This window comes from Triticum aestivum, chromosome 3A (genome assembly GCF_018294505.1).
Source record: "Triticum aestivum cultivar Chinese Spring chromosome 3A, IWGSC CS RefSeq v2.1, whole genome shotgun sequence".
In the NCBI taxonomy this organism is placed as follows: domain Eukaryota; kingdom Viridiplantae; phylum Streptophyta; class Magnoliopsida; order Poales; family Poaceae; genus Triticum; species Triticum aestivum.
In genome coordinates, this window is record NC_057800.1 from 714,566,165 (window position 1) to 714,580,383 (window position 14,219).

A 14,219-nucleotide genomic window follows, 5' to 3' on the forward strand; every position below is an offset into this window, starting at 1 on the left:
TGTTGGTGTGGCGATCTTTGCAAGGTGAAGGAGGTGACGGATTTTTCAGATTGGTTGGGCATGAAGTTTTTCATGTGCGCCAATTATGAGGAAGATCCTGCCGTAGCTATTTCAGAGTACGACAAGCCTCCGGTATGCTTTAACCATCACGAATAGATATTGTTGGTATTTTCATTGATTCTTTAGTAACATTCTTGTTTCTTGTTGTAGTCTCCTCCGCCTCTGTGCATGTACTATCATTGGATTGACACGGAGAAGCCGGCTTGGGCAGTGACTGAGATTCGTGAAAGAAGTCGCCGTGCGTGGAATAGTTTATTTGCGGAAGAGCGACGCGAGAAGGCGGAAGCTGAGGAGAAAGCAGAGCAAGAGAGAGAGTTAAAAGAATACTATGCGGAGCAACACCGTTTTTTTGAGGAAATGGGAAAGAAAAACAGGGAAGAGGCTCGTCGCATGGAGGAGCAGGAACGACAGCGAAAGGAGGCTCGTGAGGCAGAGAGGCAGAGAAAGAAAGAAAGGGCTCGTCAGGCCAAGGCAGCAGAAGAAGCTGGCGATGGAAAAGGAAAATATCCACGCTGGACTCAGTAGATTCCTGTGGTAGTATTTAAAATTCCGCAATCATTTGTATCTTTATTTCTGCACTTTAATGTAGCTTTATTTCAGGAGTTAAATGTAGGTATATTCCTACAATGTATCTTATTTTCAGTTGTGCCGTGTCGTAATGGAAAAAAATATAGTTTAAGAATAAAGTAGTGGCATTTTCTTTCCCTCCACTAATATCGAACATCGTGCAACAACTACAAAATAAAATTAAGATAGAACATAATGCCCTACAATAACAGAGTACAAACTAATAATGCAAGTACATCCGAATTAAACGGTAGAACTGGAATAAAACTACATGAAGGCATCATCGTCATCCTCCATCGATGCAGAACTCTTGCCCTTCGAGGATGTAGAACTCTTACCCTTGGACGATGCAGAACTCTTGCTCTTCGAGGATGCAGTACTCTTGCCCTTAGACGATGCAGAACTCTTGCCCTTTGATGATGCAGCACCCGGAAGCGGCGGCATGAAGATATCATCTTCATCCTCGCTCTCCTCAGTCCATAAAAATGGATGCATTTCTGCAGTCCTTCTGAAAGTTTCACTCTTCGGCTCCACTACATTCTTCCACCTTGCATGCAACCTAAGAAGTTCTTTACGTACCTCCTCATAGGTCCTTTCAGGCCACCCAGACCTACGTAATTGGTGAGCCAACTCATTCATTATGGTGTCACTACCGGTGAGTTCGTCCCATGGAACTATCCTATTGTCCATCCTGAAATCGGTAGCTAGCCTCAGAAGAGTCCTGCTCATCCCAGGGTGAAAACTACGATCGAAAGGATAATGGGACATCTCGACTACACTACACTCGAATGCTTATCCACCTCCGTCTGAATGGGGTTTTATAGGTAGAGAGGAGAAAATGGCGGGAAAGAACGAGTGCAGTATGGCGGGAAAGGGTTGGCGGGAACATATGGCGGGAAACGAGTGGCGGGAAGATATGGCGGGAAGGGGTTGGCGGGAAACGGGTGGCGGAACATATGGAGGGAAAGCGTTGGCGGGAAAATATTGAGGGGAAAGCGTTGCCTGAAAATATTGAGGGGAAAGCGTTGACTGGTGCATTTTTATTTCAGCAAACATAGATGTTCAAATCGAAAAGTCTGATACACACATATATAGATACAATGGGTCGCGCACGTGCATAGATGAATCACCCTACTTAACGACGACCACCTGGCCTTTCCTTACGACCGGAAGGCGACAAGCGATTAGGTGGCCGGGTCACACGAAGACCGCGGCCGTACTCCACTTCGGCTTCATGTGTCTGCGAGTCCTGCGTAGGTGGTGGAGTCGCGAATCCTTGTTGCGAACCTGAAGCGTAATTGTAGGCGTATGGTTGTGACTCCGGGGGGATAAAAGATGGGCCAATAACATCCCCTCCGAAGAACTCTGTAACTAATGATGTAACCGTGTCGCCAAGATCATGTGATGCTCCCCGGAGGCCTGTGTTGACGCCATGATCATGTGATGCTCCTCGGAGGCCTGTGTTGACGCCGCGTTGGGTGTTCTCATCGCCCCAATTAACATCAGGTGTGTCCTGCACATAGAAACATTTTAAACAAACTGTTAGAGGATAATATATGATATCATTGTAAATGCATTGAAATGTAAACATGACTACCTGAGCATATCCCTCTCCTATACTGTCTGGCCATTGTACTTGGTGCTGGTTTAAATCTGGTACACGAGTCTCCTCGGGCATGGGGATCCCTCGCGTGGAGAGAAACGGCTGAGATCCCTCACCTTGGGTGTATGCATCATATCCTGTGTACGCATATGGGTTAGGGGAAAGAAACTGCTCGGGCATCGAATCCAAGCCCGTGCCATGGTCCTGAGATGTTTGCCCCTGACGAAGCTGCATCGAAGAAGAGCGATGCAGTGGCAGAGATGAGTCATGTCGTGGCAATGTCGTTCTAGTACTCGGACCCTCCCCCCATTGCTCATGGCTCGTACGCGCCTCGCTCGGTCTGGACGACGGTGCCGCACTCGGTCTGGCTGACCTCGCTACCGGCATGTATGCTCCAGTGGCAACGTCGTCGCCTCTACCGCATCTGAACTTCTTTGCCACGAATTGTTGCAAAAGTTTCTGGAATGTCTTGCGATATGGGCCCTGGGCCGGCATGCTATCCGTAGCCATCTGCCCTACTTCGTTGACATTTTCAAGCTGAACAATATTTGGATGTTATTTAGTTCCAATGATTATGAAATGATGGACCTAAAAAAGTTACAAGTGATTACCAGGTGGTCACGATAGTAAGCTGCATGCAGCTCAACATGTCTCCGCGCCTGCTCCTCTTGTGTGAGATGTGTTGGTATAGTAGCTGGCTGACTGGCCAGGCTAGCACGTGTGTTCATGCAGTACCACTGCTTGTACGCTTGATCTGTACTTCCATCGTACGGCCTGCAAAATTAAATAATTACATAAACCGTTGTGATGAAAGCAAAGCATCTTCACGCATCGTATGATCATCGTAAAAAAATAATGTACATAAAATATACCTAAGTTGACGCACTATATCTGCTAGCGCTTCATTTGTCCACTTGTGTACCCATTCACTGTTCTCTTCCCTCCAATCGTATAAACTCCAACCCCTGCCCATATTGGTTAGCCTGCAAATTATGTAACAAAGTGTGAGTTTAGTAAATTAAAAATGACACTAACTATTTAGGGATGTCACATCTTACTTATGTGTTTCCTCATCGATACGTCTGGGAAAAGGTGGTGGAATTTCTTGATAGAGACCGAACTGTCTCATTACACGCTCTGGGTTGTAAGGTTCAACACACCACAGGAACAATAAGTTGCAGCGAGTCAGCCAGAATGCACTATCGGTCAACATGCCTGGTGTGAAGTGTCGAGCATCAAAGACCATTTTTAGCTGGTCCTGAGTCCACGGGTTCCATGTGACTTCTGCCTCATCAAGTATCTCAAACTGCTGGTGGTACATAGGGTAACAATTTTTCGCAATATCTGGAGACCAACGTTTCCGTGCCTTTGTCCACCTGGTGGCCATAGTTGCGCTAGCACCCTCGCCAAAGTCATATGGGTATATGGGTTGTACTATACGAGGTCGTCCTACAGGGAGGTATTCCCAGGACCACAACTGTAGAAACTCATAGGCGACACAAAGTAATGGAGCTTTTTGTGCGAAAGAGGTTTTTTGCGTGGCATCACACAAGCCTCTGTATGTATGAGATAGCATGGCAGAACCGAAGCTGTATTTTGGCTGCTCGGGTAAAGGTTCATCTACCATATTCTCTGCAATGTAGATGAGACCAGGGACAACAACGTCCCCATGTGAATTTGGAAATAGATTCCCGAGGAGCCACAACAAATATGCAAACAGATGTCTTTTTCTCGTCTCCTCATTGGCGAAGCTAGATAAATTAAGAAAGTTATCACGAAGCCAGACGAGTGGGATGCCCCGAGGGTTACCAGAACGTTGTGATTCTGGCATTTCCATCCCAAGACGGGCTGCTATATCTAATGCCCAAGATGGAGACACTCGTGGAGAGACTACCGGCTCACCTCTAATTGGTAGAGCAGTGATCATAGAAACATCTTTCAGTGTAGGTGCAAGCTCCCCAAAACGAAAGTGAAAGGTGTGGGTTTCAGGTCTCCACCGGTCAACGAGGGATGTCAAAAGGGATGGGTCCGAACGTACTTGGTCGTCGCATGATGTGAGCCTAGCAAAACCTTGTAGTCCATAAGCGTCAAGGTGAGCAAGGAAATGATTGTGTATTGGCCATGTTTTCTTTATGGTTCGAAGTCTGAAAGGCCGATAATCATGCTTAGTATTTGGTTTCAAAAATAGGTGGCAACGGTGCCCGGCGTCATGGGGCCCCTGCAAAAGCACTGGCACTTCACCCATAACCTGCACACAAACATACAAATATAAATTACGAGGAAGACAGAAATACAAATGCAAATCTAAATTAACTTAAAAAATACAAAGAGATACGATTTACATTAATTATCTGAAGTTAACATCAGGAGTACAATAATACAAAGAGAATGAATTTAAATTCAATATAAGTACACATAACGAGTACAAATATAAATAGACATGGCGAGTACATATATATCAACATCATGCGTTGTTGTTGGCTCGATACGGGCAGTCTTTGCGTGAATGTCCAGGACACCTGCAAACGCGGCATCGCCTTGGTTCTCCCATCTGGCTATGGTCCATGTCATTGCGATGACGCCTAGACTGACGTCGTCCCTTTGCGGTTCTCATCAAGTCGGTGTTCGGAACCCATTTCGGCCCATCTGGCCACAACATTTTGTAGTTCATATCAATGCCCCAAGCCCAGAACTCACCGTTCCAAGTGTTGTACAGATTGTACATGTTAAAGTACGGCGATATGTATGGCTCGACGCTGATTTTTTGAACAGCAGCCGCCCGGAGCACATGACTGCAAGGGTAGCCCTCAAGCTTGGGCTTGTTACAAGTGCACTCACAGGAGGTTGAGCCAAGGGTGACAGCTTGCTTTTTTGATCCTCTGTGGTGACCCTTAACGTACTTGGCTCGCACATTGACCTCCCACTTATTCCTAAGTGCGTCCACTTTCCTGCAGCCATGACTTTGGGACTTCTTTGCTTTCTCGTCCAGATGTCTTTGCATCTTCTCGGACCATGGCTTGTTCAATTCAACTTGTGCTTTGGCGACGGTGACCCTGTCTGCAAAGTATGACAGGGTCCGGTTCCAAGTTTCTTCAATTAGGGCTGTGATAGGCAGTGCTCGCACCCCTTTAAGAACACCATTGTACACCTCTGACATGTTGCTGGTCATTATTCCATACCGAGCCCCGGTGTCGTGAGCTTGTGCCCACTTCTCCAAATGAGGGCAATTCTCGGTGATCCACTGGCTCAAATTTATGGCCGTCCTACGACCCCTCCGGTCTTCTCTCTGCGGCAAGGCCGCGCGGTCGATCTCACCATTGATACCTGCCCATATCGCATTCATTTTGGCTACAGTTTTTTGCATGCACATCCTCTTGAATAACTTGAACCAATCCTTGTTTTTGAATTTGGAGTAAAAGTTTGCTGCCAAATGCCTCATGCACCACCTTCCCTCTAGATCGGGCCAGCCCCACTCTTCTTCCGACGCCTTAATTATTTCAAGAGCGCTTAATAATCCAGTGTTGCGATCAGAAATGATGCAAACACCTTTACGCTCTTTCACGACACCAATCTTCACGCAGCTCAGGAACCACAACCAGCTATCTTTGTTCTCGCTCTCGACCAATGCATATGCAATAGGAAGAAGCTGATTATTTGCATCCGCTGCAATCGCCACCAATAGTGTGCCCTTGTACTTTCCAGTGAGAAAGGTACCATCAACAGATAATACCGGGCGACAGTGCCTGAAGGCTTGTATAGTCTGGGCGAATGCCCAGAATAAGCGGTCCAGGATTAGCTCACCCGGGTTCATTGGGTTTGGACGTTCTCTCCGCCAAACTTGAGTCCCCCTATTAGCACTTGCTATTTGATGAAGCATTCTAGGGGCATAAGAATATGCCTCCTCATAGGTACCATACAAGTTCTTGAATATATTTTCCTTCGCATGCCTAGCCTTGCTGTAGCTAACAGGGAATCCAATTAGATCCTCTGCATCTTTTTGCAGAGCCCTAACACTAATGTTGAGACTTCCCTGCACAATTGTTTCCATCGTCTGTGCCACAAATTTTGCTGTCACATTGCAGTGATCTGAAAGAGTCCCAGTTTGCTCACAGGTATGCTCCACTATTTTTGTGATATGCCATGACTGACATACCCCAGGCTTCAGTCTAGCGAGAACTCTTCCGCGGCAACCTTTCGCGGTGTGGATGCATATGACCTTCAACTCTTTTTTATCAGACTGCTTCACTCTATGCTGGCGGTGGATGCCGATTGCATAGCTACCCATTGCCTGGTAAGCAGACTTCTTATCTGGGAAAACTTGCCCAACCTCCAGGCTTCCCGCTCCTAGGCCAGAAGCAGAGTGAAATTCGTTGGTGATGCTCATATCCTGTAAAAACCCAGGTTGCAGTGCCGCCGCGACCGCCCTCTGAGGAGGAACATCTTCTTCTCCGCTTGACTCCGAAGACGCAGAAGAATGATCATCATCATCTAGCGCCTCCGGCAATCCCTCCACGTGTTCGCTCATGTCAACGGCCGCCGACCAATATCCTGTGTCATACACAGGCTGGCCGCCCGTCGGTTCCGATGGGCCGATGCTAGGGGCTGATGTGATGGCCAACTCGACCTCACCACCCCTGCTACTGCATCCGGCAACATCAGTGACTGAAATGAACTCCACATACACCATCGGCTGACCATACATTGAGTTATTGGGATTGCTTGCAAACCTCATGTACGACCCCCACGACCGATCACCTGTGACAGGCCGCAAACCCCAACGGGCAACTGTCCCATCATTTCCTCCGTCAACGACGAAGGCCTCCATTGTCATTTTTTTTCCTGCATCACTGGGCCAAACACCGCTCGGATGCACCTTCTAACAGCTGCGTAACCCACGTTGACCATGTCTCTCACCACTACTGTAGTCGACTCACAGAAGGACACATCCACCCCGCATGGACCGTCGCGTAAGACGTTCCCATAGTACACTACTAAATTTTCCATAGTACCTAACCAACATACATGTTTACATTTCAAATAATTAGTAACTGAACATTTAGTAACGATGACAACATTTACATATCTTATGACTAAAATAATAACCGTATTTTCGTTATAAATATTCGGTTTGTTTTTAGAATCATTTGCTTAGACTTTAAGGGGTTGTTTGGTTAACGGGTATTTAAAGATCTATTTTTCTCAAATTTGTCTATGAGCGTAACAAACTAAAACTCTGTTTGCTTTTCTCTAACTACCCCAAAAATATCCTAAAATAGTTCTCGTAACATGCAAAAACTTAGCTTCTGGAAAAACGACTTTTCGTAAAATATGGTTTTCTACATAATTTCCTTACAACAGGTTATGACAAAACTGAGGGTAAGTACTCGCTATCCAAACAACCACTAAACATAATATTACGATAATAACATTTAAATATCATATGAGTAAAATATCTAATTTCTTCCGGCATGATATAATGTTTTTCATATCATACGATAAATTTCATTTATTTACAAATAATAATATTTGCAGCGGCATGACAGTACATCAATATAAAAAATATTAACAAAATTACGGCGTCATTTTATACCTTAGGTCCAATATGGATGTGCTTGCAAATGCAATTAAGCGTCCAAATAGTTCGAATAAATATCCGTCACCAGTAAAATATGAACAGAGTCAACCTATTATCACATGAACATCAATATTACACACGGATTTTTCTTTCTGCTATCAAAAGTATGAAAATAACACTTGCATGTATGTGGTCATCATCTCAAAAGGGATAGCGAAGATGGTAACACAATTTCTTCAATCACGTCATCTCCTCCTTGTTTGCTACTAAGATGAATTATTTTACCTAATTACATTTATCATTAAGTACATTACCACCTAATCTTAACATATAAAATTTAGATTATTGTGACATAACAAAGTAGACCTACGATTTCCTAACCATAGACTTATTAATAAACATACCACATGAAATATCATACCACATGCAATGAACAATTACAGTGTAATTTTTTCTTAATTACCGTATTAAGAGCTTCTCGCATGTCAATACAAATGTATGCAACTAACATTGATACAACATCTTCAACCTACTCTTATCAAAAAAATAGTTTAAATGTTGTATCCGTCGTTTGAATTTTTTCCGAACCTCTAAGCACTAACATCACATAGCTAATGACGAGCTAAATGACTAACTAATTACCACCGTGCATCACAAAAAAATCCATGTATTGCAAAGCTCATACCTTGATCTCCCCCTTCGTACTTCACTTAGCACGGCAAATCCTACTCCAGAAACTCCAAATGACTCCTCCAAGTGCTGAAATAATGCCTAAAACAACATAGAGTACACACTTAGGAACTAATCAAACAGAACTAAAACATCATGCATGCAAACAAAACCAACAAAAATGGATAGATCTTACCTTAATCTATCTTTTCTTCAACTTCACCATCTTCGAAAACCAACTCTAAATCGGCCAAAATCACGAGTGAAAGTAGCTACCAAGTATTTCCTTCTGTGTATTCTTCTAGACTTAGACAGAGTAGAGAGGCAGTGAAGGCAAGGAGAGATATTCGAGAGAGTGTATGCGCAGCCGCGGTTGTCCGTATATAAAGAGGAGGAGCACTGTATTGTCGGCAGAACGAGGTACACTCAGCTACCGCAGCCTCGGATTCCAGCATTGCGTTGTCTCATCACACACAGCAACTACACCGCTCTCGGGTGTCGGCAAGAAGCGGAAATCACGCAGGCTGCGGGAATCAGATTCCAATTTACAAAGCATCTGCGGAAATCACGCCCTGCAGCCGTCCAAATTAGCGCCGTCAGGTCGCTGTCATAGAAATCAGCGCCGTAGAAATCAGCGCCGTCAGGGCTGTCGGGCCGCATGCGCGCTGCCGCCTCACCCGGTGGCGGCCGGGCCCGCGCCTCGCTTCCCGTGAAGATGCTGCTGTCGGCCTGGGCGCGGCATGGGCAGCAGCGGCCGCCTCAGCCAGTGGCGGCGTGGCCCACCTGGCCTCACCCGTTCCGTTGCACTGTGCCGAATCTGTTATACCGCGCGCGGCCGCCTCCTGTCGTGGCGGCCGGGCCCGCCGCCTCCTGGTGTGGCGGCAGGTGACACGTGTCACCTGCCGCGCCTGCCGCCACTGGTGAGGGGGTCTTTTTTGACATTTTTATCCGTAGGTAGTCTTTTTTGTCAATAGCGTTCGGCAGGGGGTCCTTTTGGACAAAAAATCCGTTGGATCTTTCTATATTGGTATATAGAATGGATATTGATTCCCGGTGTGTGGAGTTACACAAGTGCACACTGACACTAGTGTAAGGGCGCCATATTATAAAGGATAGGTTTGTAATTGTTTCTTGGTGGTCTCTTCTCCTATTCATGTACATTTAATCTACTCCCTCCGTTCCTAAATATAAATAGATTTCTGGGTATTTAATGTGTATAAGCTAGATTTGAAATACAAGGCCATGAAAAATTGCTCAAAAGTTGGTTATAGATCACAATTAAGTTCTTGAGTTTATTTGTAGATCTTATCCAATAAACCTTTTTACAATCAAAACATTTCAATGGGAAAACTCAAACACCTACTTGGAGTTTTTGGGTTTTGAAAATTTAAAGAATGAAAATGAAGTGAGAACAATGTAAAATCATGGTGTCATGATATGGTCTCTAGAGACAGATATAGAGATATAGAAGAGATTAGGCAGAGAAGATGTTTGCCAGTATGCGTAATTTATTCCATACTATTTTTTATTCTCTTTATTACAAGCATATTATTATGTTAGTAAACGTGCATCAATTAATCTCTAGTGTCCACCGAATCCATACGAGTTCGTGTGGTTGGCCGCCGCCAATGTTGCTCCTGGGAAATTGATGGGGTACACCGGCGTTTTGTTGGGGTAGAAGAGCCCAAAGTGCCTTTCTGTCTCAGCCCCGGGCTTCTGGTTCTCGTTGAACATGGCAAACACGTATGCCTCCATGGGTCCAGGCTTCTTGGGCGTGCCGTGTGCCACGTGGTTGATGAGGCCCTGGTTGTACGCCCGCGCGTTCTCCGGCGTCGCAGCGAGGCCGCCGGCGGACGGCCACCCACTCTCCGACACCACCACCCTCACGCCCGGCGCCCCGGCCTTCTCCAGCGCGAAGTACATGGCGTCGACCATGGCGTTGAAGAGGTTGGTGTAGACGAGCCCGGTGCCGGCGTCCCTCACGGGTGTCGCGCCCGGCTGGAACGTCGCGTAGTCGAGCTGGATGTCCCTCGGGTTGCTGCTGTAGGCAAAGTACGGGTACACGTTGGCGAGCAGCGGCGCGCTGGTGCTGGCCAGGTGCCGGGCGATGTCGACCATGTAGGGCTGAGCGAACACGGCGGCGGAGGGTGGGTAGGAGTTGGTGAGCACGTCGAACCTCACCGCCGTGGACACCTTGATGGCGCCGCCGAGGCCGGCCGCCGCCAGGGCCTTGTTGAGGTTCCGCATGGCCGCCAGGATGTACTGCGCGGCGCCGCCCGTGACCTCGTTGCCGACCGCGATGTACCGGATGGTCACCCCGGTGCTGTGGTAGGGCTTTACGTGGGCCTGCACCCAGGAGGTGGCGGCGGACAGGCTGCCGGCAAGGACGGCGACGTCGTTATTGGTGGTGCCGAGCATGAGGCTGATCCCGGAGCCACGGAGCGCGTCGAGCGCCTGGAGCTGGACGGAGTAGATACGCATGTTGGTGATGCCCTTGGACCTGTAGAGCTGCACCACTTCCCTCGGCGGTGGGAGGTTGTTTGCGATGATGCCGTAGCACACGCCAATGGATTGCACGCCTGCACCGTATAATAATTTATCAGTTTGTCTAATTCACATCTAGATGTTTTTTAATGATGTCACATCTAACCTCCTAAAAATAACTACACAGCAACAAGAAATAAAAAAAAAGCTGGGACAAAAAAAAAATAGACCACAAACATAGTGCTTATCAGCTTAGATGTGACATAACTATGTCACATCTAGATGTGTCCTAAACAGACCCATAATTTATTAAGAAAAATTAATATCCAGATATAAAAATGGCTAAAATCTACTGTACTTTAAACATAATATTGACCACAATAAACCAGCAAACTAAGTGAAAGGCATATGTTGGTTGATGTCACAATACTTTCGATGGAACTCTTCGTGTGGATATGAAACCATTGTTTTTCGCGGGATGTGGCTATGAATCCTTTTTCCCGTGGATATAGTTATGAAACCTTAACGGTATCAATATACATATCCAACAATTGTATTATCAGTTTGTCTAATTCACATCTAGATGTTTTCTAAGGATGTCACATCTAAGCTCCCACAAATAACGCAGCAACAAGGAACAGAAAAAAAAGCTGGGACAAAAAAAATAGACCACAAACATAGTGGATATGTGTCCTAAACAGACTCTTGTATTATTGCTTTGATAGTAGAACCCGACAAGAATGTATGGGTCATATATTAAAAACAGTACAAACATACAACTGCTTTACAAACACGCTCTACTTTATAGAAGACAAAATATAGTAGAACCCGGCAAGAAGGGGTCATTTAAATCAAAATTCAGTAATACATACTTACAGAAACATCTAAATACAGATACATACAAAACCACATATATACAAAGACATACCTGAATGAAGGGAAGCGAGGAAAACTCCTGCAAGCAAAGCCACCGCAAACACCGAAGAAAAGCCTCGCATGTTCCGCATTGTATTCGACAGCCCCGATTTACTTTGTTCTCTACTCTAACAATGCAATGTACTATTGGTGCATATCACAAACGGCTTGGGCAACCATGTATTTATACTCACTACTAAATGCCCGCGTGCGATGCACCTAATATTAGGCAGTATATTAATTGCATACATATCTTAGGTAGGATATTATTTGATATACGCTGGAGCTAATATTTGATATGGTATTAATGCACGCTAAATATTTTAAGCGCTTACAATTGAAGCAACCTGAGTCGTTGAATTGGCCTGGTTTGATGGCCGACATTAGTTGAATCTGCCCCTTTAAATTTTTTATATTGGTATATAGATATAGATAGATATATAGATATAGATATAGATATAGATATAGATTCTCGATGTGTGAAATTACAAAAGTGCACACTAACACTAGTGCAAGGGCACCATATTTTAAAGGTCAGATTTGTAATTGCTTCTTGGCACAATCTCCTCTCCTATTCTGCTGCCACCGCATCTATACAATGTCAACATATTTGCTCATCCATCATAGTCAAACCCTCTTCTCTGGCATATAAATGTAGTGAAAATATATTTTCATGATTGGATTTGTGAGCGTTTCTTGGCGGGCTCTTCCCCCATTCATGTACACTTGATCAACCTATCTTCCTGGCGGCATGACCGTTCTACATTAATGGAACAAAAAAGACAAATGGTTGCACTACATTCATATACGCCCCTGGGTTAATGTTGACATATTTGTTCTTTGATCATAGTCATATCTCTTCTTTAGAATATAAACGTAATGAAAACATGTGTTGCAAATTTTGAAACCGACAGCTCAGTAGAACATTGAATACAACCATTATTTGGGCACTACCAATGCACTACTATATCTTAAGCTATATCATATACATAATTTGTGTGTTTTGATACCAATGGACTATATCTTAGATTTGTATCTAAAAGTACCCTCATTTAATATGTTTGTGAGAGAAAATCATTAGTTTCCTTGGTTTTGGTGCTAAGAGACATCTCTAGATTAAGATAAAATAGTACTTTCTTTCCTCATTAAACATGGTGCCATATCAGATTTGTACCTATGAGGCATGCTTTAGATATATATAGTACACCTTGGATCATTGTGGCTATCCTTAGTGGTCTCCCAATGCATAAATTCTTAGCAAATTATCATAGGAGCTATAAGAGTTAAAGAGACAACTACCATAATACATTTTTCTTAGAGGTTGTATATAAATTTAATGATTTGAGGCTCATGCATACATGTGATTGAGCTAGAAATAATTCTGTTGCCTATGTCCACGTGCAAGGGTTGTATCTTAGCCAATATACAACCTTCTTCTCTCTCTTCATTAACTATTATGCCATATCACCAAAAATACATAAGAAATTGTACTAGTAATTAAGAAACTTGCATTGAAAGAGCCCTTACCCCCTCCATTCGGGTGGGTTGGGTCCTATGCAGTCCAATGCGACCAACACGACTTTAGTGTGGTGATTAATATCAACGAAATCGGTGTGTTAATTTCCGCGGATTGCATGCACCGGGCAAGGCTTTTTCGTGGGGTGAAAGAGGGAAGTTAATTCCGCAAGGATTGCATGCACTGGTAAGCCTTTTTTGTGGATGAGGAATACAGGAGTTTAATTGCAGAGGTTAATGTGCTAATTACACTTGGCCAATGTTTTCACCATGTTGGTGCCTAGAAAATCCCTTGTAGCATATCTGCCTAATTCCCACCTATCGGGACATATTATTTGTCCAGTTTGGTGCAGGTGTGATAACCCACAAGTATAGGGGATCGCAACATTTTTCGAGGGTAGAGTATTCAACCCAAATTTATTGATTCAACACAAGGGGAGCCAAAGAATATTCTCAAGTATTAGCAGCTGAGTTGTCGATTCAACCACACCTGGAAACTTAATATCTGCAGCAAATTGTTTAGTAGCAAAGAAATATGATAGTATTGGTAACGGTAGCGAAAGGTAACGATAGCAAAAAGTAATATTTTTGGTGTTCTGTAGTGATGGTAACAATAGCAACGGAAAAGTAAATAAGTGAAGAACAATATACGGAAAGCTCGTAGGCAATGGATCGGTGATAGAGAATTATGCCGGATGTGGTTCATCACATAACAGTCATAACCTAGGGTGACACAGAACTAGCTCCAATTCATCAATGTAATGTAGGCATATATTCTGAATATAGGCATACGTGCTTATGGAAAAGAACTTGCATGACATCTTTTGTCCT

At 44.5% G+C, this 14,219-nt stretch overlaps 2 protein-coding genes across 3 annotated transcripts; both read right to left on the reverse strand.

The window, feature by feature from the left end:
* Positions 1-1,695: 1,695 nt before the first annotated feature.
* LOC123063424 (protein MAIN-LIKE 1-like) lies at positions 1,696-8,800 on the reverse strand. Of its 2 annotated transcripts, XM_044487203.1 has the most exons (8): positions 8,671-8,800; positions 8,491-8,576; positions 7,821-7,914; positions 3,289-4,478; positions 3,103-3,213; positions 2,842-3,004; positions 2,225-2,767; positions 1,715-2,140 (listed from the first exon to the last, which is right to left on the reverse strand). In XM_044487203.1, the coding sequence occupies exons 4-8, from the start codon at positions 4,473-4,475 to the stop codon at positions 1,763-1,765; spliced, it is 2,382 nt and encodes a 793-aa protein (XP_044343138.1). In that variant the 5' UTR covers positions 4,476-4,478; positions 7,821-7,914; positions 8,491-8,576; positions 8,671-8,800; the 3' UTR covers positions 1,715-1,762. The 2 variants fall into 2 exon arrangements, with proteins under 2 accessions (XP_044343139.1, XP_044343138.1); XM_044487204.1 differs by lacking the exon at positions 2,225-2,767 and having other exon boundaries at positions 1,696-2,140.
* A 1,164-nt stretch (positions 8,801-9,964) lies between these two features.
* Positions 9,965-12,066, reverse strand: LOC123063425 (glucan endo-1,3-beta-glucosidase GIV). The gene is made up of 2 exons (XM_044487205.1): positions 11,887-12,066; positions 9,965-11,053 (listed from the first exon to the last, which is right to left on the reverse strand). Exons 1-2 carry the CDS (start codon positions 11,963-11,965, stop codon positions 10,056-10,058), a joined length of 1,077 nt encoding a protein of 358 aa, XP_044343140.1. The 5' UTR covers positions 11,966-12,066; the 3' UTR covers positions 9,965-10,055.
* Between the last annotated feature and the right edge of the window lie 2,153 nt (positions 12,067-14,219).

Bases quoted from the DNA above. Each gene is read 5' to 3' on its own strand.
- LOC123063424 (XM_044487203.1), bottom strand. From the start codon at position 4,475: ATGGGTGAAGTGCCAGTGCTTTTGCAGGGGCCCCATGACGCCGGGCAC. The intron at 3,005-3,102 runs GTATATTTTATG...TTAATTTTGCAG, and splicing joins GATATAGTGCGTCAACTTAG to GCCGTACGATGGAAGTACAG. The intron at 2,768-2,841 runs GTAATCACTTGT...AATATTGTTCAG, and splicing joins CTTACTATCGTGACCACCTG to CTTGAAAATGTCAACGAAGT.
- LOC123063425 (XM_044487205.1), bottom strand. From the start codon at position 11,965: ATGCGGAACATGCGAGGCTTTTCTTCGGTGTTTGCGGTGGCTTTGCTT. The intron at 11,054-11,886 runs GTATGTCTTTGT...TATACGGTGCAG, and splicing joins CCTCGCTTCCCTTCATTCAG to GCGTGCAATCCATTGGCGTG.